At 38.3% G+C, this 26,477-nt stretch overlaps 2 protein-coding genes and 1 long non-coding RNA gene across 3 annotated transcripts in view; all 3 read right to left on the reverse strand.

Annotated features, from left to right (window-relative positions):
- LOC127859743 (E3 ubiquitin-protein ligase TRIM33-like) overlaps positions 1–26,477 on the reverse strand; it is a 118,302-nt gene that overhangs the window by 76,842 nt on the left and 14,983 nt on the right. The gene's annotated exons all lie outside the window — the stretch shown is intronic.
- The window catches only part of LOC127859514 (DNA topoisomerase 2-binding protein 1-like), a 62,192-nt gene that overhangs the window by 35,069 nt on the left and 646 nt on the right, over positions 1–26,477 (reverse strand). The window contains exons 3-12 of the mRNA XM_052397012.1: positions 24,896–25,024; positions 16,675–17,363; positions 15,770–15,829; positions 15,069–15,223; positions 9,122–9,217; positions 7,369–7,437; positions 5,631–5,759; positions 2,162–2,308; positions 1,007–1,090; positions 77–145 (exon numbers count right to left, since the gene is read on the reverse strand). Coding sequence (XP_052252972.1) covers positions 77–145; positions 1,007–1,090; positions 2,162–2,308; positions 5,631–5,759; positions 7,369–7,437; positions 9,122–9,217; positions 15,069–15,223; positions 15,770–15,829; positions 16,675–17,363; positions 24,896–25,024 — 1,627 coding nt within the window. The remainder of the gene's footprint in view (positions 1–76; positions 146–1,006; positions 1,091–2,161; positions 2,309–5,630; positions 5,760–7,368; positions 7,438–9,121; positions 9,218–15,068; positions 15,224–15,769; positions 15,830–16,674; positions 17,364–24,895; positions 25,025–26,477) is intronic.
- On the reverse strand, positions 10,917–11,974 carry LOC127859548 (uncharacterized). Its single transcript, XR_008039440.1, has 2 exons — positions 11,827–11,974; positions 10,917–11,030 (listed from the first exon to the last, which is right to left on the reverse strand). It is a non-coding gene; the product is annotated as an uncharacterized LOC127859548 (long non-coding RNA).

Here is a 26,477-nt window from a genome sequence, read left to right on the forward strand (position 1 = left end):
TTTTGATTAAAGGTGTGAGGAAACATCACTAACAAGGAAAAGGTTTGGATTAAAGATGTTGGGAAACATCACTCACCAGGGAAAGGTTGGGATTAAAGGTGTGAGGAAACAGCGATTCATCCACTCTCACATTCTGTTCTTTACACTGAAAAACAAAACAAAACATACACGAGTTACTTGACAACTCTTATTTCGTAAACAAATGCATTTAGTATGGTTACTTTAATCAACAAAATGTTGATTACTTATATTCCCCTAACCAACCAATGCTAAAGAAATCAGACTACGGATGTTTCCGATAAAAACGGCTAAGGTCTGTAAACTTTCACTGTCCACACACATCCATTTTCACCAAAAGGATGGCCAGTTTATGGCTAGAAAATAATTATATTTCATTATAATGTTATATTCAAGGAAAGTTAAAAAGAATCAGTTGATATTTTCTGACTGGTACCAAATGGTAGGACATAAGAAACAAACTATGTACTAGTGATTACGTATCAACTAATATCATTTCACTTTGCTCAAATATGGCATATTACAAGTAAAACAGAGTGACGTGTAACCAATCAGTCAAGCGCACAATGGAAAGTAACACAATATAAAACACGGCTTTTTGTTGGTCGATATGATCACATGACGTGAACTAGTTTTCAGCCTTTACGACAAAGTTAGAGTACATCGATTGTGGGGAACCATGCAACCTTTGCCCTTTTCTTGACATTTAGAACATCTAAAGAGCAAGTTATTTTTCGAAAGGCTGATTAGTTCCTATAAATATTTTGCTGATCTTCAAATAGGTTGACCCAAACACTTCATTCTATCTGATATGGAAAATATCACCACCATTACCCAAATTGCCAACCAGGCATGAAAGGAAAACGTCAGGATTAAGTTTAGCATCTCACAGGCTGAATATAGAGAGAAAGAAGGGCACACCTACACTCTCAATTAGATTATTGAACATTTTGCACTAGTAATTAAGGATTTGTGATCCAACCCTTACCATGTACAACCAATGGGGACTGACAATTTTCAAGCCCTGTGCCTTTGCTTGTTTGAAATCTTTAGTCGTATCGTTCTGCCGACCCTGTAAAAAATATATATACGTATGCAGAAAATGTCCAAAAATATGTTTTGGTAATATAAACAAAAGGGCAATGATAATAATAAAGTGCTCACCAGAGCTCAAGAATACCATATCCAAAAATGGCATTTACATTGTCAAGATACAAATTCTGACCATGTTTTATCATGATTAATTGTAATGTGGCTTCTACACATGTGTTTTTTAAGTAAGATTAAACCTGGTGACCAAGTTTTTGGATGCTTATGACCCAGATGCAAATTAAACCTAGATATTGTCAAGACAACCAGTCACAGAACTAGTGACGTACTTGTTGGACATACAAGACCAAGATTTGACTTCTCCTAGATAACCAATTATGATCAAGATTGAGTCATAAACGTGGCTTCTTGAAAGGGAACAAGGTTTTTCAAAGATTTGACCTGGTTTTTAAATATACATTATCCAGATCGCAACCCCTGTCTTAATATTGTCAAGATAAACATTCTAGGTAAATTTCATCAAGATTGAATCATTATGTGGCTTCTAACATGGTAAAATGTTTTGTGTAAGACTAGACATGAATACCAAGTTTTTGGACACAAGTCACCTGGATTAAAACATGGCCTTAATATTATGAATTAAAACATTTTTATTAAGTTTCATCAAGATTGGGTCATAAATCTGGCCTCTATATGGTAAACATTTTTTTCAAGATTTAACCTACTGACCTAGTTTTTAGAAATGACACAGATTCCGAATTGGCGTAAATATTGTCAAGAAAAACATGGAATTGTACCATTTAACAAATAGTATTTTGACCTCCGATTGTAAGGTCAATTGCAAGGACACCATGACAATCATTAAAGCACATAATTACTTGAACATACCTCATATGAGGAGAACACCGTACCTCATCACAGAGTACACAGGGTACACCAAAAACACCCCATCCAGTTAAAGACTTCACCAAAAACACCCTCCTCCTTAAAGGGTTCACTAAATCCCTTCATGTTTAAATCAGTTTTGAGAACAATTTCAAGAATAATTTTAGCACCGATTGCTTGTCTAACACTATCGAAGGCACCCCTATACCTGAAAGATGAAATGGGTGCAAGTATTGTCGATGGTCCAACGATACTCCCCTCCCAGACACGTGACAATCTCATTAAACTCTGCCTGGTCCTTGGCCAGTCGTCTAGCAACAGTGATCACCACGCCTTGCAGCGCAGTTGGGACATCCTGAAAGAAACAAGAGATGTGTTCGTCAGAAACACAATGCCCCCTATTGCGCCACTTTGAAATATTTTTTTAATTCTTTTTTACATTTGACCTTGAACTTCCACCACTCAAAATGTGCAGCTTCATGAGAACGCCGCTTTGATTTTAAAAATTTTTGTTTGGACCTTTGACCTTGAAGGATGACCTTGACCTTCCACCACTCAAAATGTGCAGCTTCATGAGATACACATGCATGCCAAATATCAAGTTTCTATCTTCAATAATGCAAAAGTTATGGCCAACTTTAACGGGTTTTTTTCCGGACAGACGGCAGACTGACATACACACATACTGACATACTGACTGACGGACAGTTCAACTGCTCTATAAAGTTTTCCCAGAACAAGGCTTACATGTAACAGTATAAACAAGAGCATCGCCTTGCGGGTGCAGACCGCTCATCTATTTTCTTTTTAAAGGTGAAGGGACTCTCAATTTCAATCACAAAGGAGGGAGGGATGGAGTGAAGAGAGGTGTATAGTGTGGGGTGTGGTTATTTATCACATTATCTTCCAAAAATGCGGAAAAAAAATTCGGGGGTGGGGGGGGGAGGGGATTCTTGGGTGCGATGGTTGGACGGTATTTCAAAAATAAAATAATAAAAATAAATATTTGTGTTTTTAACCGTTTCAAAAAAAAATTGGGGGGTGGGGTGGGGTGGGGGGGTATAGTGTGAGGGTATAGTGTGAGGGTGTGGTGGTCATTTGTGAAATGATTTAAAAAAAAATTGGGGGGGATTCGGAGGGGGGGTGGGGGGGAAGGGTGTGGGGGATGGTTTAGGTGGAGTCTATTGTGGTATGTCAGGTAAGAGTTGTTTTGTTAAAGTATCAATCAAATCTAATCATAAATAAAGAAGTTATGGCAATTTTAGCAAAATTTAATAATTTGACCTTGACAGTCAAGGTAATTCAAAGGTCAAGGTAAAATTCAACTTGCCAGGTACAGTAACCTCATGATAGCATGAAAGTATTTTAAGTTTGAAAGCAATAGCCTTGATACTTTAGAAGTAAAGTGGATCGAAACACAAAATTGAACCATATATTCAAAGTTAAGTAAAAAAAGGGCCATAATTCCGTAAAAATGACAACCAGAGTTATGCAACTTGTCCTTTTACTGTCCCCTTATGATAGTTTGCGAGTGCTCCAAGTATGAATGCAATATCTATGATACATTAGGGGTAAAGTGGACCAAAACACAAAACTTAACCAAATTTTCAATTTTCTAAGTATAAAGGGCCCATAATTCCGTCCAAATGCCAGTCAGAGTTACATAACAACTTTGCCTGCACAGTCCCCTTATGATAGTTAATAAGTGTTGCAAGTATGAAAGCAATAGCTTTGATACTGTAGGAATAAAGTGGACCTAAACACAAAACTTAACCAAATTTTCAATTTTCTAAGTATAAAGGGCCCATAATTCCGTCCAAATGCCAGTCAGAGTTACATAACAACTTTGCCTGCACAGTCCCCTTATGATAGTTAATAAGTGTTGCAAGTATGAAAGCAATAGCTTTGATACTGTAGGAATAAAGTGGACCTAAACACAAAACTTAACCAAATTTTCAATTTTCTAAGTATAAAGGGCCCATAATTCCGTCCAAATGCCAGTCAGAGTTACATAACTTTGCCTGCACAGTCCCCTTATGATAGTTAATAAGTGTTGCAAGTATGAAAGCAATAGCTTTGATACTGTAGGAATAAAGTGGACCTAAACACAAAACTTAACCAAATCTTCAATTTTCTAAGTATAAAAAGGGCACATAATTCTGTCAAAATGCCAGTCAGAGTTACATAACTTTGCCTGCACAGTCCCCTTATGATAGTTAGTAGGTGTTGCAAGTATAAAAGCAATAGCTTTGGTACTTAAGGAATAAAATGGACCTAAACACAAAACTTAACCAAAATTTTCAATTTTCTAAGTATAAAAAGGGCACATAATTCTGTCAAAATGCACGCCAGAGTTATCTAACTTTGCCTGCCCAGTCCCCTCATGATAGTAAGTAAGAGTACAAGTTTGAATGCAATAGCATTGATACTTTCTGAGAAAAGTTGACCTAAACGCAAAACTTAACCGGACGCCGAAGCCGACGCCAAGGTGATGACGATAGCTCATAATGTTTTTTCAAAAAATAGATGAGCTAAAAATTTATTCCTTTTACAACATGTTATTGCAGTGCTTTACTTTGCAAATTCATCACTTAAAATATTTCAAGATGGCAGACATTTGCAGCGTTTCCATTGACTTGTAAGATTTTCGGAAAGTAGTGAAGATTTTACGTCAGTCACCCTTAATGTCTGTGCCATCCGCTAACCAATCAGAAATAAAAAAAAAAATGGGTAAAATTGGTACTGAGATTCAGAGTAAGCTTAAACAATATTTGTTCTCAAATGATCCCACACTCAAATGATTTGCCCGTATCACCCCCCTCCCCCGAAAAAAAACGCATTTGAATTACATTGCTCTCATATTTGACCCTGGACAGTTAAAATCTGGATTTCCAGAATGATCCGGTCAATGGACAACCTGTAATTTACACATTTGCAAACAATTTATCAGAAATGTTCAACTTTAGTGAGAAGCAGATGTCCTAATGTTTTTTAACTTTAACCCAAATTGAAAGAAGAAGGCCATTTGCGCTCACCTGCAGGGACCCGAAGCAGCTAAAACATTATGAGAGGGTGGATTTCATAAAAGAACAAGCAAATTTGTTGAATTGATATCCCCGCCAATATGCTTCTGGACACAAACGTTTTCTGGACGGATGGGCAACGCCCTTTGACCTCAATGTGTGACCTCGACATAAGCACCTAGGATTATGGGTGTTGAATGTGAAACACCCCCAGATGATTGTGAACATCTATGGCAAGTTTCATGGCTCTGGCTCATGTGTTAATGGAGATAAAGCTCTAAGCTTATATTGAAAAGCATTTTTTTCAAGATACAAAGGGCCATAACTCTGTTATTAACAGTCGGTGTACAATGCCATTTTGCGTGCATCATCCTCTTATCCATATATATATATATATATATACTCATACCAAGTTTCAATGAAGTCCGCTTTTCCAAGCTTTTCGAAGACATGGCTCCGGACGGACAGAAAGACCGACGGATGGACGGACAGACAACGCCAAAACAATATCCCTCCGCCTATGGCGGGGGATAATAAAAGTACTTTATGAAACATAAATATTTCATTTCTAGGCACAAAATAACGGCAAACTTTTAATGATTTAAAATATTGTTGTTCTCAGGTGAGCTAAAAAGAAATGGCCAAAGTAAGAACCTCGTAATCTCCGTCCACTTCGTCGTTTTGTCGCTGGGATGAGGCGACAGCACTCTCGCGCTCCTGTCTCCTCTGTTCGATGGTCACCTCCATCTTGGCTCTCATCAGCTCGAACAGCTCACTGTCGTTCTAAACGTTTGGAAGAAAGTGACAATTTGATATAAGGTTCATCTTAAACTTAGAGCGAAAAGAGACGGTTTTGGGTTAAGTTTGTTGTTAAATGTCAATCAAGAAAAATAAAATAAAAAAATTTACAATTAATTTTTTTTCAATGGCCTTGAAAAGAAGATATTAAAATGTTACTTTTCCCAAAATATTTTCCCCTAAGGGTTCACAAAAGAACTCAAAATAAACTTTAATCTAAAAACATTCTCACATCGTTTCTGGTCAATGTTTCACGTTTTCTTTATTTTGTCACTTCTGATTTGAAAATGTTTTCTTTTGGATTGTTGAAAAGAAAACAATAGTTTAATACATCAGAATTAATCTTTTCAAACCCTGTTCTACAAACAAGAAGGTCAAGATGGCCCAATGTTGCTCACCTGATACATTTTGATCAATCTAATGAATCGTTTACAGGGTTTTTTTCCCCACTTTTTGGGAAGATAGCCCATGGCTTTGGAATTGGGAATTTTATCGGCATTTTCATGAAATTGGGAAAATAAATTCATTAGCCTTTTTTCCACATGAAAAGTCCACTGATAAGAGAAATACTAAATTTGATATAACTCTTTATAATCATTAAAATTAAAAGAACAAAATCATATAATACTTTGTTAGATGTAATTGAATTGAAATTGAGATAAAATACACATTAGACTTCTTTCAAAAAAAGAAAAAAAAATGTTTTTGTTGTTGTTTTTTTGGAAATTGGGAATTTTTTGCCACATTTTGGGAAACAAGTATACTTTTTGGGATTGGGAACATAGCCGAATTTCAGCTATAAAATCGGGCCAAAAAAAACCCTGGTTTATTTGTTACTGCCAGTCAAATGCCAAACCAATCCAATCAGTAATCACTAAGATAACGCAATTTCTATAACTTTAAATGTTATACATAGGACACTGATGCTCTCACTAAATGACGCTGGAATCAGGAATAAGTCTTGTGTGATAAATATAATATTCAACCTGAGTGGTGAGCTAACAATAAATAGCTACACTATAGCCAGGATTGTTTTTTGCCCAATCGGAAAAACTATGGGTACCAGCCCATTTGGGAAAATGTGCATTGTCTTCACGTGAGGATACTGATGCATTTGATTTTGTTGCTCACAAATACTTTTTAGAGGTCAGTGACCTTGACCTAGTGACCTAAAAATGGGTGTGGCATGTAGAACTAATCAAGGTGCAGCTACATACCAAGTTTCAAAGTTGTAGTTGGAAGCACTTTGATTTTAGAGCCAATGTTAAGGTTTTAGCATGACGCCTACGGCGGACGGCAGACGACGAGCTGGCTATGACAATACCTCGGGTTTTCTCCGAAAACAGCCGAGCTAAAAATTAATAAGTAAGTGTAGTCAAGTTAGCAATATTATATCAACTTAGGTTCAAGCCATAGAGCTGCATAGGGAAACTAACTAAATGTTATATTTTATCCCCCCCAAAAAATAAAAAATTAACATTTAATTGAACATTTTTTGGACAGAATTTTGGAAATGTGTAGTTTTTCTCTATTGGGAAAGTGCTGTTTTCCAGTACTTTATAAAGAATGAAACAAATTGCTGACTATAGCGTACCAGACTGGGCTTTCTTTTGGCCCTTGCAGCTCTCACATCCTCTGGGGTTTGCAGTGATGCGAGAAACTCCTGTAACATATGATCAATTTGAAAAAAACAATTATCTAGCAATTATTTCTATATATTCAAACAATTTGTATACATCATTTGCGATATAAGTTTGAGCTAATTTTTTTCAAATTTGTCCTGTTTAAAATCAATTTACCAAATTATACTTCCATAATAAGTAAATAATTTTAGCGAGGCAAACCTAGCCACCCTAAAACTTTTATAAATAACGTATATAGCTTCATACACTGGAAAGCCACAAAGAAATATTGCTGTAAAATCATTATAATTCTTGGGATGTGAACTTTTAGTTGCTTTCGAGGGTTGACCAATCCACGAATGTTGTGCCAACCAATGTACATGATTTTACAGTATTTTTTTAGAGGTCAGTGACCTTGACCTTTGACCTTGTGACCCCAAAATGGGTGTGGCGTGTAGAACTCATCAAGGTGCATCTACATATGAAGTTTCAAAGTTGTAGGTGGAAGCTCTTTTATTTTAGAGCCAATGCTAAAGTTTTAGCACGACGCGGACAGCGGACGTCAGATGACACGACAAGCTGGCTATGACAATACCTCGGGTTTTGTCCGAAAACGCCGAGCTAAAAATGGGAATGTATCTAGCGTTGGGGTTTAGAAACATACCTAAGTCTCACACTTGGGAATGTATCACACGTTGGGGTTAAGAAGAATACCACGGTCTCAAACTTAGGAATTTATCGCACTATGAGGAATATACCTCAAAATTAAACTTCGGAATGTATCAAACGTTGAGGAATGTAACCTGGGTTTTAAACTTGGGAATGTATCACACGTTGAGGAACATACCTTGGTCTTAAACTTGGGAATGTATCACACATCATGGTTAAGCAACATACCATGGTCTCAAACTTGGGAATGTATTGAACGTTGGAGGTTTGAAACATACCTCGATCTCAAACTTGGGAATGTATCACGCATTGGGGTTGAGGAACATACCTTGGTCTCAAACTTGGGAATGCATCCAATGTTGAGGAACATACCTTGGTCTCAAACTTGGGAATGTATCGAATGTTGAGGAACATACTTTGGTCTCCAACTTGGGAATGTATACAATGTTGAGGAACATACCTTGGTCTCAAATTTGGGAATGTATCGAATTTTGATTAACATACCTTGGTCTAAAACTTGGGAATGTATCACACATTGGGGTTGAGGAACATACCTTGGTCTCAAACTTGGGAATGTATCGAATGATGAGGAACATACCTTGGTCTCAAACTTGGGAATGTATCAAATGTTGAGGAACATACCTTGGTCTCCAACTTGGAAATGTATCGAATGTTGAGGAACATACCTCGATCTCAAACTTGGGAATTTATCGAATTTTGAGGAACATACCTTGGTCTCCAACTTGGGAATGTATCGAATGTGGAGGAACATACCTTGGTCTCAAACTTGGGAATGTATCAAATCTTGAGGAACATACCTTGGTCTCAAACTTGGGAATGTATCGAATGTTGAGGAACATACCTTGGTCTCCAACTTGGGAATGTATCGAATGTTGAGGAACATACCTTGGTCTCCAACTTGGAAATGTATCGAATGTTGAGGAACATACCTTAGTCTCAAACTTGGGAATGTATCTCACATTGGGGTTGTGGTTGAGGAACATACCTTGGTCTCAAACTTGGGAATGTATCACACATTGGGGTTGAGGAACATACCTCGGTCTCAAACTTGGGAATGTATCTCACATTCGGGTTGAGGAACTTGCTGGGCGTGTCTATGTCCACTTTCTTTCCATCTTGCCTCTTCAGTTCCTAAAATTGCAGAAAAGAAGTACTTCTACAGTTGCAGTGATTTTTTTTGTCAGATTGGAAAAAGTACTGGTACCAAGCAAATAAGGCAAAATTGATTGAAAGTTTCAGTGCACATTTTATTTGTTCACATGCAAACAATGTGCTTTTGAAACAAAAGTACAGTTTATTCCGCTTAATTGAAAAGCCTATTTGTCACGTCCGAATATGCAATTATCTGATGTATTCAATTATACAGAATCAGTTATATTTCCAATGTTTTCAATGTTTATCATATACATGTGTGTATGTTATCGTGTTTTTAACCAATTTCAAAGCTATATTGTTAAATACATTGCTAAATAAACTTGTTTTATTCAATAAACGCATAGAAAAGCGCCGATAGTTGTTTTTATTCATTATACGGTGCATTGAAAATAATCCACTCGTACTATTCACTAACTCAAGCAAGACACGTCAACAGTTCTTTTCTAATCGGCAACAAACTCTTTAATTCTTTCCAATTGGCAACAAACTGTTAAAGTGTGTTACTCGACAGTTTGCATTCGAAAGTTTGTGCCTGACTGCACACTGTGATTGGCGTCAGTTTTAACCGGAGACTCCAGTGTTGGCATTGTACTTGGCCCGCATACTACACCTGTTAGTCACGTGACGCTTGACAGACGCTGCATACATGCATGGTGTGAAATGAAAACAAAGGCAGTCAATGGAGCGTGTTTGTCAAAATCGTCGATACGATGCATATCCTTGGAGATTTATGAGATAATACGCTGGATTATAGTGTGCAATCGATAATTGGATATTTAATTAACCGGAATACGCCATATTTCAGATTAGGCGATGTTTAACAATGGGAAGAGATGCAAATGGTTTGGTGTTTTCAATTTCTATTCAATGAACCGGATTATCCAATATTCAATTAAGTGGAATCTACTGCAAGACATTTTTTTTCCTTTTGGGAATTTTTCAGACAGCAATTGTGATTTATGTAATTTTTCTTCAGTAAGGAAAGTGCCCTCAACAAGTACTTGATACGGAAGGAAAAAAATTATTGAGTTGAGTTTTACCTTGACACTGCAAACTCTGTGAAAATACCCTTTAAAACAAGACTATTGTCAAGCAATATATGTCCCCTACCGGCTCCATCATTGTCAGAAATTCCACCAATGTCAGAATTGTTTTTCTTTTTTATATATTTGTTGCCATAGCAACCAAAATTTTTGACGTAAGAAAAAAATGAAATGATGTGCATAATGTCCATATTGGCATCTATCCATATTTCAAGTTTCATGAAAAAATATGAAGAACTTTTAAAGTTATCGCAGGATCCAGAAAAAAAACACTATTTTCAGCAGTATTTCTAGTCTATTTGTTTCCATAGCAACCAGAATTTTTGGCGTAGGAACGAAATGAAATGACGTGCATAACGTCCATATTGGCATCTATCCATGTTTCTAGTTTCATGAAAAAATATGAAGAACTTTTAAAGTTATCGCATGATCCAGAAACAAGAGGGCCATGATGGCCCTGAATCGCTCATCTGATTAACCAAATACAATCCCAACCCAGATTTCATCAAGATAAACATTCTGACCAAATTTCATAAAGATAAGATGAAAACTGTGACCTCTATTGTCTACACAAGGTTTTTCTATTATTTGACCTAGTGACCTAGTTTTTTACCCCAGGTGACCCAAATACAATCCCAACCCAGATTTCATCAAGATAAACATTCTGATCAAATTTTATAAAGATTGGATGAAAACTGTGACCTCTATTGTCTACACAAGGTTTTTCTATTATTTGACCTAGTGACCTAGTTTTTTACCCCAGATGACCCAAATACAATCCCAAACAGATTTCATCAAGATAAACATTCTGACCAAATTTCATAAAGATTGGATGAAAACTGTGGCCTCTATTGTCTATACAAGGTTTTTCTATTATTTGACCTAGTGACCTAGTTTTTGACCTAGTGACCTTGTTTTTGACCCCAGATAACCCAAATACAATCCCAACCCAGATTTCATCAAGATTAACATTCTGACCAAATTTCATAAAGATTGGATGAAAACTGTGACCTCTACTTGTCTACATAAACAAATTGTTGACGGTTTTTCTATTATTTGACCTAATGACCTAGTTTTTGACCTCAGATGACCCAAATACAATCCCAACCCAGATTTCATCAAGATAAACATACTGCCCAAATTTCATAAAGATTGGCTGAAAACTGCGTCCTCTATTGTTTAAACAAGGTTTTTCTATTTTGTGACCTAGTTTTTGACCTAGTGACCTAGTATTTGACCCAAGATGACCCAAATACAATCCCAACCCAGATTTCATCAAGATAAACATTCTGACCAAATTTCATAAAGATTGGATGAAAACTGTGACCTCTACTGTCTACACAAACAAATTGTTGACGGTTTTTCTATTATTTGACCTTATGACCTAGTTTTTGACCTCAGATGACCCAAATAAAATCCCAACCCAGATTTTATCAAGATCAACATTCTGACCAAATTTCATAAAGATTGGATAAAAACTGCGACCTCTATTGTTTAAACAAGGTTTTTTCTATTACTTGACCTAGTTTTTGAACTAGTGACCTAGTTTTTGACCCCAGATGACCCAAATACAATCCCAACCCAGATTTAATCAAGATAAACATTCTGACCAAATTTCATAAAGATTGGATAAAAACTGTGACCTCTACTGTCTACACGAGGTTTTTCTACTATTTGACCTAGTTTTTGACCTAGTTACCTAGTTTTTGTCAAGAGATGTCTAATTGGGTACAGACCGGGTTTCGTTAAATGTTCGAATTGTGAACACTTTCATTGAGACAAAGAGACAAATATAGAAAACCAGTCCGGATTAAAATGGCGGATGTTTTCAACAAAATTTTACTAGATTTTCGCATTTTCGTAATTTAAATTTTTCTTGAGCCAAATTCTCAATATTTTCGCAAATGGCGAACGACAGCATTGCGAATGTGTTATTATTGGAATAAATGCTCACTATTACAGGGCTCCCACTGTCGTTCGCCATTTGCGAAAATATAGCGAATTTGGCTCAAGAAAAATATAATTTGCGAATATGCTAAAATCTTGTTAAATTTAATTGAAAACATCCGCCATTTTAATCCAGATTGTTTTTTTTTTAAAACTATTTTCCTCTTTAATTCCATTAACGTTTTGAAGTGCATATGGTAGCTGGCCAATCAACATTGAGTTCGCTATCGGTTAATATTGGGTCATTCATGTGCAGATAATGGAATACACAGTTGATATTGTCATCTGCCTACAATATAACGGCTGATGGCAAAAGTGGTGGTGGTGGTGGTGGTGGTGGAGGAGGAGGAGGAGGAGGAGGAGGAGGAGGAGGAGGAGGAGGAGGAGGAGGAGGAGGAGGAGGAGGAGGAGGAGGAGGAGGAGGAGGAGGAGGAGGAGGAGGAGGAGGAGGAGGAGGAGGAGGAGGAGGAGGAGTAGTAGCAGTAGCAGCAGCATTACAATACCAATACTTAAGAATGATCAAATGGGAAAAGGTAACCTAGCACTGGCAGTAAATATGGGGCTCATTTACACAGGCTTTTTTTACACTTTTTGGGAAGATAACCCATGGCTTTGGAATTGGGAATTTTATCGGCATTTTCATGAAATTGGGAAAATTAATTCATCAGCCTTTTTTTTCCACACGAAAAGTCCACTAATTAGAGAAATACTAAATTTGATATAGAACTTTATTGTCATTAAAATTAAAAGAACAAAATCATAATAAACTTTGTAAGATGTAATTGAATTAAAATTGAGATAAAATACACATACGACACTTCTTTCTAAAAAAAAAAAAAAAAAAATTTTTTTTTTTTTTGGAAATTGGGAATTTTTTGCCACATTTTGGGAAAAAAGTATACTTTTTGGAATTGGGAACATAGCCGAATTTCGGCTAAAAAATCGGGCAAAAAAAAACCCTGATTTACAGGTCAGATTTGGAATCTCTGCTGTAAAATGAGATTTTAAATGAATTAAAGGGAGGCAAATGCTGTAATAAAAAGAACATGCATAAACGGTAGTTGTTTCCCTTGTTTGAACCATGCTAAATCCTTAAAATGCATATTTCCAGTAACTGTGACCTTCACCTGTGACCTTTGACCTAGTGACCTCAAAATCAATAGGGGTCATCTGCGAGTCATGATCAATGTACCTATGAAGTTTCATGATCCTAGCCTCAAGCGTTTTTGAGTTATCATCCGGAAACCACCTGGTGGACGGACCGACCAACCGACCGACCGACATGAGCAAAGCAATATACCCCCTCTTCTTCGAAGGGGGGCATAAAAATAAAATCCCTACCTAGTTACCCACCCAATTTCACCTGGGTCTTGTTATGCCAAACAAACATATTTTTAAGGATGGCCTAAGTCTTAAATGTGTTATTGGTTTGTTTAGTATTTTGAGCAAAATTGTGTTATTACCTTGTAAGTATAACATTCATGCATTTTAAATACAGAGTAGTTTATGTGCATGTACTTAAAGGACATATTTAATCACATTTCTTAAATGTTTGTTATTCATTTATTTGAAAATTGTTCCTATATAATTTCATTTCAATTTTTTCCTTTTTTAAAATGTCATCTTGTCAATTTTTTTTATTGGATTTTGAAACATTTTGTTAATCTCACAAATACAAATTACACAACCACAGATTTATTTGTAACATATTGCTAGTGGTGGGGCTAGATGGTGAGAAGGTTTAGTGAGGATTGAAAACCCCAAGAACTACTTGAGCCCTTGCTAGTGGTGGGGCTAGATGGTGAGAGGGTTTAGTGAGGATTGAAAACCCCAAGAACTACTTGAGCCCTTGCTAGTGGTGGGGCTAGATGGTGAGAGGGTTTAGTGAGGATTGAAAACCCCAAGGACTACTTGAGCCCTTGCTAGTGGTGGGGCTAGATGGTGAGAGGGTTTAGTGAGGATTGAAAACCCCAAGAACTACTTGAGCCCTTGCTAGTGGTGGGGCTAGATGGTGAGAGGGTTTAGTGAGGATTGAAAACCCCAAGAACTACTTGAGCCCTTGCTAGTGGTGGGGCTAGATGGTGAGAGGGTTTAGTGAGGATTGAAAACCCCAAGAACTACTTGAGCCCTTGCTAGTGGTGGGGCTAGATGGTGAGAGGGTTTAGTGAGGATTGAAAGCCCCAAGAACTACTTGAGCCCTTGCTAGTGGTGGGGCTAGATGGTGAGAGGGTTTAGTGAGGATTGAAAGCCCCAAGAACTACTTGAGCCCCAATCTGGGAAAACTGGGCTTAATGCATGTGCAGAAAAGTGTCAGCCCAGATTTACTTGTGCAGTCTGCACATCCTAGTCTAGGACAATGATTTCCGCCTTAGACTGGATTTTTGTTCAGAAGAGACCGCCTTTAAATGAGAGAAACAAGAGCTGTCTCCATAGAATGACATATGCCCCCCAAAAAGGCTTTGATTGAAGTTATGAGCATATTTCAAAACCTAAACGCAGATTTTGAAACCTAAACGCTGACCCTAAATTCAAGGTCAAGGTCACAGGGGTCAAAATTTGTGTGCGTATGGAAAGGCCTTGTCCATATACACATGCAGACCAAATATGAGGGTTACATCTGAAGCGACATAGAAGTAATGATCCTTTTTTGAAACCTAAACGCAAAAGTGTGACGGAAAGACAGACAGACAGTGCGATCACTATATGCCCTCTTTCGGGGGCATAAAAAACGGAAAAGTGTTGTCCCTGATTAGCCTATGAAAACTGCGCACACTACTTTGTGCGTAAACTTTATGCTTTAAGCCCATTATTCCCAGAACGCGCTAACTTTGTCTTACCTTCACCCTAGATTGCACCGGCGTTGAGGTGGCCAGCCCCAGGTTCTCTTTCTGACTACTGCCGTTCTTTGCCGTCCAGTCATTCTTTGCCACCCAGTCGTCATATCTCCAGTTGTGCTTCCTGGCCGGCATCTCCTTCAGCTTGTCTTTAGCAGCTGCAATAAAATAAAATTAAGAGATTGTGGTGTTTTATCTCAATTTTGGGCAAGTGTTTCAAAATTGTTTCCAGTATTTGATTTACTTTGGTTCATATATATAGATCTGGATACTGAACTGAATTTAATTTTATATTAAAACAAGAGCTGTCTTCATCGGAAGACATATGCCCCCAAAAAACGCTTTTTCGAAACCTAAACGCAGATTTTGAAACCTAAACGTGGACCCTAAGTTCAAGGTCAAGGGGGTCAAAATTTGTGTGCGTATGGAAAGGCCTTGTCCATATACACATGCATACCAAATATGAAGGTTACATCTGAAGCGACAAAGAAGTTATGAGCATTTTACGAAACCTAAGCGCAAAAGTGCGACAGACAGACGGATGGACAGACAGACAGATAGTGCGATCATTATATGCCCTACTTCAGGGGCATAAAATTATTATGGGAACCATTATTTGGGAATTTTCAGCTGTCATTTGGGGGATGGGGAAGAATTTTGGCTCCAAATTCGACAGTTAAAAAAAGCTGGTTCAGCATACTCACACTGCTTAGTTAGGACAGGGGTACCGGTAAGAGGGGGGTTCTTGTCCCATCTCCTTTTCACTGTCAACGAAACAATAACATGTTCCCATATTAAATGCTAACAACACCAGTAGTCAAAATAATCTTATAATTACTTATATCCTACACAAATCTCAGATAATATATTGAAAATTATAATTTTTTTGTATTTTTTTTTGGAAAATGTTTATTTTATTGTAATTTTCTAAAATAACACTTTTATATAAATAAATAAGGATTTATGGACCTGACTGTCAACAAGTTTACTGTCAGCAACAAAAGCATGGTCTTTAAGTGAAACTTTGCAACGAAAAATTCAGATCACAATTTCTCCCTTTCCCCAAAGTTCCTTAAATAACAAACAGCAGTAGAATACACCTCCGCCGCACTTTGGAAAACAGAGCTTAATGTATATCCATAAGGTTTTGTCACAGATTAGCTAATCTAACACTGTGTGCCTAGAGTGGATTTTCATTAAGAAAGAGACTCCATATAAATCTTAAATTCCAAACAAGAGCTCTGTTTGTGAAACACAATGCCCCATACTGTGCTTTAAAGCCGCATGGCAGCTATTTTAGAAACAAGGTAATATTTTGAATGTAAAGGTCACGGTGACCTTGACCTTTGACCTAGAGACCTCAAACCATGTTTGATTGTAGATCTCAATGAGATGCATGCACATGTGAAGTTTAAAGAACATAGACAAAATAGTTTTTTATTTTATGAGCAAGGTTAAAAGTTTTGGGACAGACACACAAATACCATCACAGACAGACAGACAGACAGACAGGCCAAAAACAATATATCCATTGATCATTCGATCTGGGGGCATAAAAATTTAACATGCATCCAAAAAGCCCTGTTTTCTCAGAGTGCAGCTTACTCACATCTCTCAAAAGGGGGAGTTTCTGCAGGTGCAACATGTTTGGTTGCAGGAAGAAGATTTTTATTCAAAGCTTTACCATCTTTAGTATTCACCACTGGTGCTTCAGCAATGTCAGTATTCCTAGGCACATCATTGACATTAATATCCCTGTTATTTGCGACAGAAGTCGAGGCCGGTTTTACTTCCCGGTCCTTTGCAGTAGTCTTCAATTCTGTTTCAACAACTGAAATGACTGGCTGGTAATTTTCCTGAGATTCAAGTTGCAGTAGCATGGCATCTGAGTCGTTGTTCTCCATGAAATCCCCATCTGTCTGAGAAAATCCGTGATCGCCTACTGCTGAAACCTTCTCATTATTTCCCTGCTTAAGTTTAGCACCAATATTTTTCTCTCCTTTACGCTCCGCAACTTTGTTAGTTCCACCAGAATTTGATTCTGCATCAGTTATTTTCCCGTTACTTTTGTTCACATGGGCTCCATCAGCTTCTTTTGAGTCTACTATGTTTTGTTGGCCAATCTCAGATGGGTTGGCTTCCCTAACAGAAACCCTACCAGATCTATTTTCCAAAACTGAGCCATTTTGGTTTTCCACCGTGGGTACCTGAGACATCAGGTTGTCATTGGAGACAATTTCAATCAAGTACTTGTCCTCTGGAACTTTTTTACCCTGTCGAGCACAGGACAAAATCCAACTGGAAATACATTTTTAAGAAATAATTGTTGATTTAGTAGTACATCAGTTTATAAACATATTTGTTGCTTTTGAGTTTCCATGCACTATTTAATTACTTTTTGTGGGCATTAAAATGAGTGACTAGTTTTTAAATATGTGCATCAAAAGATTTAAAAGCCAATAATTTCATTTCTAATTGTAACATGACCAATCAACATGTAAAGAACTCACAGTGCAGCATATTTTGTAACATTAGATTTTGAAATTGATTTAGAAGCTGCTAATTGGTGATTTTAACATGTTAATTAAAAACAAGGGACAAAATTGTCACAAAACCAGGTTTTCATTGTGAAAAAAAATCTGATAAAGGGAGAAAACTCAAACTGAACTTTTGAAATGAACAAACAAAATTAACCCCCTTTGTAAGTTTTTTTTTTTTAAATCTATTTTTAGTCGTGGCGACCTTGACATTGGAGATATTGACATGATTCTTTCGTGCGACACACCGTCCCATGATGGTGAACAAATGTGCCAAATGATTTTAAAACAAATTTTTTAAATAAAATTCATTTTAATTATTAAATACTTACCTGTTATCATATGCTTATACTTTCCAAGGGGAAATAACTCATCCGGAATTTTAACTGGGAATCCGCCACCTCAATACCGTAATACAGGCCAGGTTAAACATAGTGCAATGCAACCTAGCCAAAAATCGGTAACCAACCCTCAATATTCTTTTAATATATATACAAAAATATTAATCGAATAGCGGGGTGGGAGGTGGGACTTACCGATAACAGGTAAGTATTTAATAATTAAAATGAATTTTATTTAAAAAATTTGTTTTAATGTCATAAATACTGACCTGTTATCATATGCTGATTTTGCAGCTGCGGTGGGAAGGTTCGTATATATTTTCCCAACACAGTAGAACCCATAAACAGGGTTATCAGCTAATGATATCAAGTAATCTTCGTTAAAACGGTATTAATTATGACTTCTCGGACAGAGTAATATGTCTATGTCGTAAAGAAGACACTACCGTTAGTGAAACCACAACAAGCCCAAACGTATACAAATTGTATTGTTGGCACTTCAGAAAACGAAGATAAAAAGATGACAAGGTGGTCGGATTCCTCCAGTAAACAGCTTAGAGCACGTCAAAAAGTGGGGTGTGATTAATATATGCCCACAAAACAGACAGAGCTCTTAATTCATGCGATCAGATCCTAAAAAGGAATGAATCCTTAGATAGGATAAGATTAACTTTCCTTACTCGAGGTCTAACCCCGAGAAATAGAAGCCGCAGACACATCTCCCCCCCCCTTTTTTGGGGAAATGAAGAGTGTCTTTGAGAACCTCGAATGGACTTCTGACTAACACTGCTGAGATAGAACTTCAAAGCCCTGATTGCCCAAAGAAGTTTATCCTCATCTTCATGACTACCAGTTTAAGAAAACTTGGAAACTTGAAGGTAGAAGCCATATAGAGGACTTGATATTAAGCAAGGAATCCTGGCTGACACAACAAAGTGAAAACGACAATAGATCCAACTGGAATTGGTCGTATTCAACAGAAAAAGCATGAATTTCACTTCTCCGTATCGTAAAAGCCATAATAAGAAGGAAAACCGTCTTAAAATTATATTGGAACTGTTAATAAGCCTGATGAAAAAGGTTCATAGGGAGCTCATTAAGCATCCCAACATGTTACACAAGTCAAAACCGCTTAAGAAGGTAAAGGAACGAAAAACATAGTGTTGACGTTCCATAGTTTGGATCAGTTCCAAAATAGGTAAGACAGCACAGAGTTGCGATGACTTACACAAAACAAGGTATACGAAAGCATAATCTCTATCCTTTGATGAAGAAAAGAACAAATTTCTTATCATCAAGAAAAAGATGAGAAAAACCTCTATGTATCTAGCAGAGTGATTAAGGTAATAACTATGCTCTCAATTACCCAGTAAAAAATGAATTTCCATAGAACCTTTATACAGTTCTGATGGAATTATCCTTGCACAAGTAACAAGGATTGAAACTCTAACAGAAAAACGTTCTTCTGTAGAGATAACTAAAAGTTATTAATGGCCAGACATGAAGTGGCACATGTTTGGACAGTAAAAATATGTCTCAGTGAGATATGATATTTGACCTGTGAAGAAGTTTCCTGAAAATAATTGTACAGGAGACTTAAAAGGTCGTAGAACCATAATCTCATGGTTCATTAAGTATATTTCATGAAATTATGGCAAAAACTCAGTTATTGCAAAAACTCACCAAGAAGGCAAGATATTCCAGTTTATGTCAATGGACGAATGTATAACAATCGCACACCCTGCTGGATCGATTTCTGTGAACTGCATTGTTGACGTTGTTCAGCATACCGGTATACACTGCGATATACGATCGCATAACGCTAATAACTAGCGTTTGATGATAAACAACATTCTTTGATATACTATGTACACCATGCAACTCGTCTGCAACTTCACTGCCGCGCATGCGCAATTACATTATTGAACCCAACGGAAAAATAATTCGAAAGAAAGAACTGCAGGACAAAAGGTCCAACAGGGCGTTGAGACGAACTGGTATGAGAAAGACGATAGAGAAAATTTGTTGTTCTTGCAAAGAACGAATAAGTTCCTGATTTCCAGTTACAAGGAGTGATAATATGATCACCTCCGTGTCTGTAAGTAAACCACGACCGATGTGTGATAGTTGAAACCATCACAAAGGAATCGTGAAAATGTGTTGTAAATGAAAAACAGCTAAAAAGAATTTTCGCTTTTCAAGATGTAGATGTGCAGGTGATATTCGTTAGGATACCACATAATTGAGAAAATCAAGATACGTTGTTCTATGTGATCGTCCATAACCTTATCTGCTCACATCTGTATAAGATGTAAGGAAGGTTGTGGTAGAATAAACTATATTCTTGCCAAGATAATCTTCTAGTCTAGACACCACTGAATAGTGGTAAATAATGACAAAAAGATGGAAATCTGTGTCATTAAATAATCCCGAGATTAATACAATTATCTTAAAAATAAAGCTGAAACGGACGTAAGAAAAGACGTCTCAGCAGAAGGACCGGTGACCGGACCGGTAAATACCGACCGGTGACCGGAACCATTTGTCAAGGATGGGTGGGCAAAGAAACCACGGCAAGCCGAACTTTCCCACTCCAAACACACTTGAAAATTGGTAGAATAGGACAGTGTTTAACACTTATAAGTTTATGACCTATCTACAGAATATAGCCTCTTCTTGAACCAATAACAGGCGCCTTTAAAATCCTGGATAATACAGGTCGCGAAGTCATCGATTTGCGAAGTACGGAAATATGATTGATAGTGGTACCTCCGGAATCGGAGGTGTGATGGCAGAAAAAGGTGAAAACCCTAGGGGTAACCTTAAGCGGGTCCACGCTTGCCGGTAGAATGCATGGAAGTCTTAAATTCTGACTTGATTAATCCATTTACTTCAAGACTTCTAACCTGGACGAATTCCGAAAGGAATACGACCAGTTATAGGAAGACGGCCTGTTATGGCCAGAAGTGTAATAGAAGAATAACTTTAAGATGAGGTCCCTCCAGATCCTAGGATCTAAGATCTGAGTTCAATAGGTCCTAAGCCATCTACAAGACTGTAGCCGTCAATCTGATAGGCAATCCTATGTATCAGAACTCTTGTTGATTCCAGTAGCTTGAAAATATGCACTGCCGTAGGAGCAATAGAAAAGCAGAAGTCGATACAAATGTCGTCTTGCTAATCCTGCTAGCGTCATTAATGTGTCCCAACTGTTCCGTGACACTGACTGCAAAGTCTGTAGCCGACAGGTAAAGGCGGTTAAAACAATTCATCCTTCGGGTCTCGAACATAAATTAATAGAGGTCAAATAGTAATGTTCGACCTCAATGCTAGTCTCCGAGCCCACTTCAGCCGATCTATCTGCAAGACCAATAGTCTGCATGTAGCCGGTTGAGATAGAAGTACAAATAACAGATATAGCATGATTTGGTAACCGTCGCCAGTAGAACATCAGTATTGAAAAACACAAAAAGTCATGTAGATTGTTGAATCCATAAAATATAGTATTCAATACAATCATAGCCAGGGGTATACAACTATGTAATGTAGACGATACCCGTGATACTAAAAATTGACCGATGAAAACACAGTGGAATACCGGTAATTGGTAAGTGGTGACCGAACCGGACCGGTCAATGACCGGTAACTGTAGCCCGGTGAACGGACCAGTCATAATATGACCGGTGACGTTACCAGTTAAAGACCGAAAAATGGTGGAATCCATATGGTCTGTTATCAATGTCAAGCACTGCTCGGAAAAGAAGATCATGCCAAAAAATCCAATCCGATGGCGATGAGACATCACTTATTCTGACCGGTGATCAGTGATCGGTGATATGACCGATGAATGGTGACCGATGTCTGGTGATCGGGACCGGTATAATATAACTGCGTCAGAATGGAAATATCTGGTGCAGAAGAATGACCATCCACGAAGTCATCTGATAATGTTAACCGGAAAACAACGGTAGATTATCAGTATTAATAGGCATAAGTGTCCTTGTAGTCGTAGTGGAGAAAAGAACAGCTTATCCCGAAGCCTGAATGTTAAACGAACTAGTGTTCGTATACAACTACGGCTCGGTGACTGCAACATGTGTGGATGCCATAAGAAGAACCATCACACGTGGAATGGAGACATGATATTCCTAAAGGAATAAAATGGAGAACGTCGATATGGCCAGTAGGTTCATTAACGCCTACGTGAGAAGTGGCGACATCCATATAACTTCGATGCCGAAATATTGTTCGGATACGCTGGAAATATTGTCTTCTACAATATTGTCTCCGTGAGCATTGACATGATCGCTTACGAGCGTATCAACGCCGAGAACTGCTCAATGAAGGAGAGGTATGTTCGATAAATATCCAGTGGTGCTCAATGCAGTCCGCTGATGTCTACGTGAAGGTTGACGACGTCCTCGTTTCCTGCGATGTCGAGATCTGGATCGGCCGAGATGTGGATCGGCTGCGATGAGACCGAGATCTTCTAGAATAACGTCTCCGTGAGTGACGACGTGATCGCTTACGAGAGCCGCGACGATGAGAACTGCTCGACGAAGAAGAGCGTGTCCGATGTCTAATCCTTGATGAAGACGATGTATTCAACGAAGAATAGGAGAATAATTCAATGAAAAAGACCGAGTTCTTCTTCTTGACCGGTGACTGGTGTTATCGGTGGCAGGCCTAACTGATGACTGTTGACCGGTGACCGGAGCGGTGATCAATGACCGGACCGGTGACCGGACCGGACCGTTGACATGACCGGACCGGTGACATGACCGGACCGGTGACATGACCGGTGACCGGACCGGACCGGTGACATGACCGGTGACCGGACCGGTTACATGACCGGTGACCGGACCGGACCGGTGACCGGACCGGTGATCAATGACCGGACCGGTGACCGGACCGGACCGGTGACTGGACCGGACCGGTGACCGGACCGGACCGGTGACATGACCGGTGACCGGACCGGTGACATGACCGGTGACCGGACCGGTGATCAATGACCGGACCGGTGACCGGACCGGACCGGTGACCGGACCGGTGACCGGACCGGACCGGTGACATGACCGGTGACCGGACCGGTGACCGGACCGGTGACCGGACCGGACCGGTGACCGGACCGGTGACATGACCGGTGACCGGACCGGACCGGTGACATGACCGGAGACCGGACCGGTGATCAATGACCGGACCGGACCGGTGACATGACCGGTGACCGGACCGGCCGGTCAGACGTCGATCAATGGTCCGTGATCAACGTCCCCGGTGACGTACCGGTCATATCATGACCAGTGTTGTCACCGGATAATGACCGTATGGCGGATGCCAAATGGTCCGGCATTGGTCGATGTCCTTGACCAATGCCATCGGGCAAAGACCGGCTGACGGGTGTCGCCATATGGTCTGATGTTGACCGACTGTCTAAGAGACTTAGCATAGTACGGTCGCGATCGTGCCCGATACCCGGTGACTGATACTGCAACTATCATCCATGATCTGCGAAGTCACCGGGTATTTATCCACTCTTGTTTCTGCGACCATCATGTAGTCGAATATATGAAAAACAAGAGCAAAGCATATTCAGCCATAAACTGGTCACAGACCAGATTATCATACGGCACATAAAATCATTATTTGACCATAATGAAAATTATAATAATACTGCCGTAGATCATAAATTAAACAAAAGTTTAATTCAAAACAGATGAAAAATAAAATGACGATCAATTAGATTGTCATACGGAACGTTAAAATCATTATTGCACACAATGGCAAATGATAAACAATCTGTCAATAGAAGAACACGCTTTGCACGATCTCGTAACACATTAGAAGAACATGCTTTGCACGTTCTAGCAATGTATTAGAAGAGCACGTTTTGCACGTGGTCGTTCGCGCCTGAAAACACCCAGCATGGTAGAAATAAACCATTGTTCGATAAAAACAAGCATGGCTTACCTTTTACAAATGAAACAAAATCCATTAAATCCACACAAATTAATCCGAATGAGAAATAAAAAGATAAATAACACAATTTATCTATTCAAAACCCCAATCAACCAAGTGAAAAACAATATTTTAATTCAGAGCCGTAAAAGACACGTATACACCTGCTTGATCCGGAAAGAATATTGAGGGTTGGTTACCGATTTTTGGCTAGGTTGCATTGCACTATGTTTAACCTGGCCTGTATTAAGGTATTGAGGTGGCGGATTCCCAGTTAAAATTCCGGATGAGTTATTTCCCCTTGGAAAGTATAAGCATATGATAACAGGTCAGTATTTATGACATTAAAATCTCACAATGAATGACATAGTTATGGCCAGGACAAGCTCATTTATGGCCATTTTTGACCTTTGAACTCAAAGTGTGACCTTGACCTTGGAGATATCGACGTAATTATTTCGCGCGACACACCGTCCAATGATGGTGAACAAATGTGCCAAATGATTTTAAAATCTGACAATGAACGACATAGTTATGGCCCGGACAAGCTTGTTCCGCACGCCCGCCAGCCAGCCAGCCAGCCAGCCAGCCAGCCCGCCCGCATTCGCCAATCTAAAAACCAGTTTTTTCCTTCGGAAAACCTGGTTAAAAACCTGGTTAAAAATTGACAATAGAACACTTAAGGGTGGGTCATTAATTTTGAGATACACTTTCAGACAATATGATTATTATTACTGGTAAACCAATTCTAGAAATTATGACATTAATTAACAATAAAAATCTGCACAATTTTCCACGAACACATACATTATATGCTCAGGGGCGACACTTTCTACCCTAAATGGATTTTTGTTAAGAACAGACTTTCTTAAAATGAAAAATTCCATGAAGTTGGAAGTGTCATCCCTGATTTGCCTGCGCAGACTGCACAGGCTAATCTTGGATGACACTTAATGTACGAGCATTAAGCCCAATTTTCATATCTCTCTCTACTCACAGTTTGGAGAGGGCTGGTATTCCCCATTTTTTCGCAGCCTCATATTTTGAGCCTTCAGCCGCATTTACCACAAGGTGGGTACTGGGTAACAGGTTGTTCTTTGCAGTGCGCACAAAATAATCCTGGCATCTGAAATAGTCATTGCCAGAATGTTGGGAAAATAAATCAAATGTTTTGAAAAAAGATTCTATAAAATAAGCTACACACGTTACCTGCATAACAACTCCTCATAAAAGATCATTTATGTGATAATTCTAAGTAATGTTTTTATATTTGCAGTCAATAAAACTGCTCTCTGTATGGCAATGGCAAAGCGTTCAAAACGGCGGACAGTGTGTATTGATTCAAGGACAGATGATTTCCAATATTCAGAAAGACCAAAAGTACCTAAAAATAAACAAATCCCATTCAATAAAGAGACATAAGAAAAAGAATTCCACAAACAAACTTTGAAAACTTCATATAAACAATACTGGGTGAATAATAAAGGGTAACAGTGGCTGAGAGTTTTCAATTTGAGGTACAAAACAAGTTGAAAACCATGGAATATGATAATCATTTGAGGCATGCAAAAGCAGTCATATGCAGGTAGTTATTTTTATTCACGAAATTATCAAAATGTGATATTTGAAGAGTTTGCCCTATTGGTGCAAAAATGTACCATGTGACATTGAAATAAGAAGGCATATGATACCTTTTTGCAGCAATCAGGAGATTTAATGTATTAATACTGATCATCAGGGTAATAAAACATTCCTGAATTATTTTATGTAAACTGCTTTTTTTTTATTCATACACATGTAATTATTCTTCAAAATAATCGTGCAACACATTTATTAAATACAAGAGCACCGCATAACGGGTGCCACGCTCGGCTGCCGGTGAAGTTTTGAATAGATGAAAGCTTTTCATTTTTTTTTTTTTTTTTTAGAGGTCACAGTGACCTTGACCTTTGACCTATTGACCCAAAAATGGGTGTGGCATGTACATGTAGAACTCATCAAGGTGCAGCTACATATGAAGTTTTAAAGTTGTAGGTTGAAGCACTTTGATTTTAGAGCCAATGTTCAAAACCTTGACAAAATGTTAAAGTTTTTGCATGACGCGGACACGACGACGGACACGATGAGCTGGCTATGATAATACCTCGGATTTTCTCCGAAAACAGTCAAGCTAATAAATAAGCATTAATATGTGGACCAACCTTTTTTCTCTGAGGGCAAGCAGATTATTAAAGTTAATTGCCTTCTGGGCAAGTGGAAGTGAAATCCTAAAAAATCGGGTGTTGTAATCAGCCCATTCACAATGGAAAAAAGTATATATTTTTCCCAAATGGGACCTAAAAATTCCCAGTTAAAGGTTTCCCAAAAAATATATTTTTTTTTTATTTCAACATTTTGTTCACCTCCCATCCAGCGATATAAGTTCAACCTTAGTAAAAATAATACTGAAAAAACTTGTATTCTCAATTTTGAAGCATTTTTTTAAGCATTTGTTGCAGTTTTAGCAACAACACTCATTTCCCAATTTAAGTTAAAATGCTGCGAATTTTCTAAGTCCAAAGCGACCCGGCCCCATTCCC

The sequence above is a fragment of the Dreissena polymorpha genome, chromosome 15, assembly GCF_020536995.1.
Source record: "Dreissena polymorpha isolate Duluth1 chromosome 15, UMN_Dpol_1.0, whole genome shotgun sequence".
Taxonomy (NCBI): domain Eukaryota; kingdom Metazoa; phylum Mollusca; class Bivalvia; order Myida; family Dreissenidae; genus Dreissena; species Dreissena polymorpha.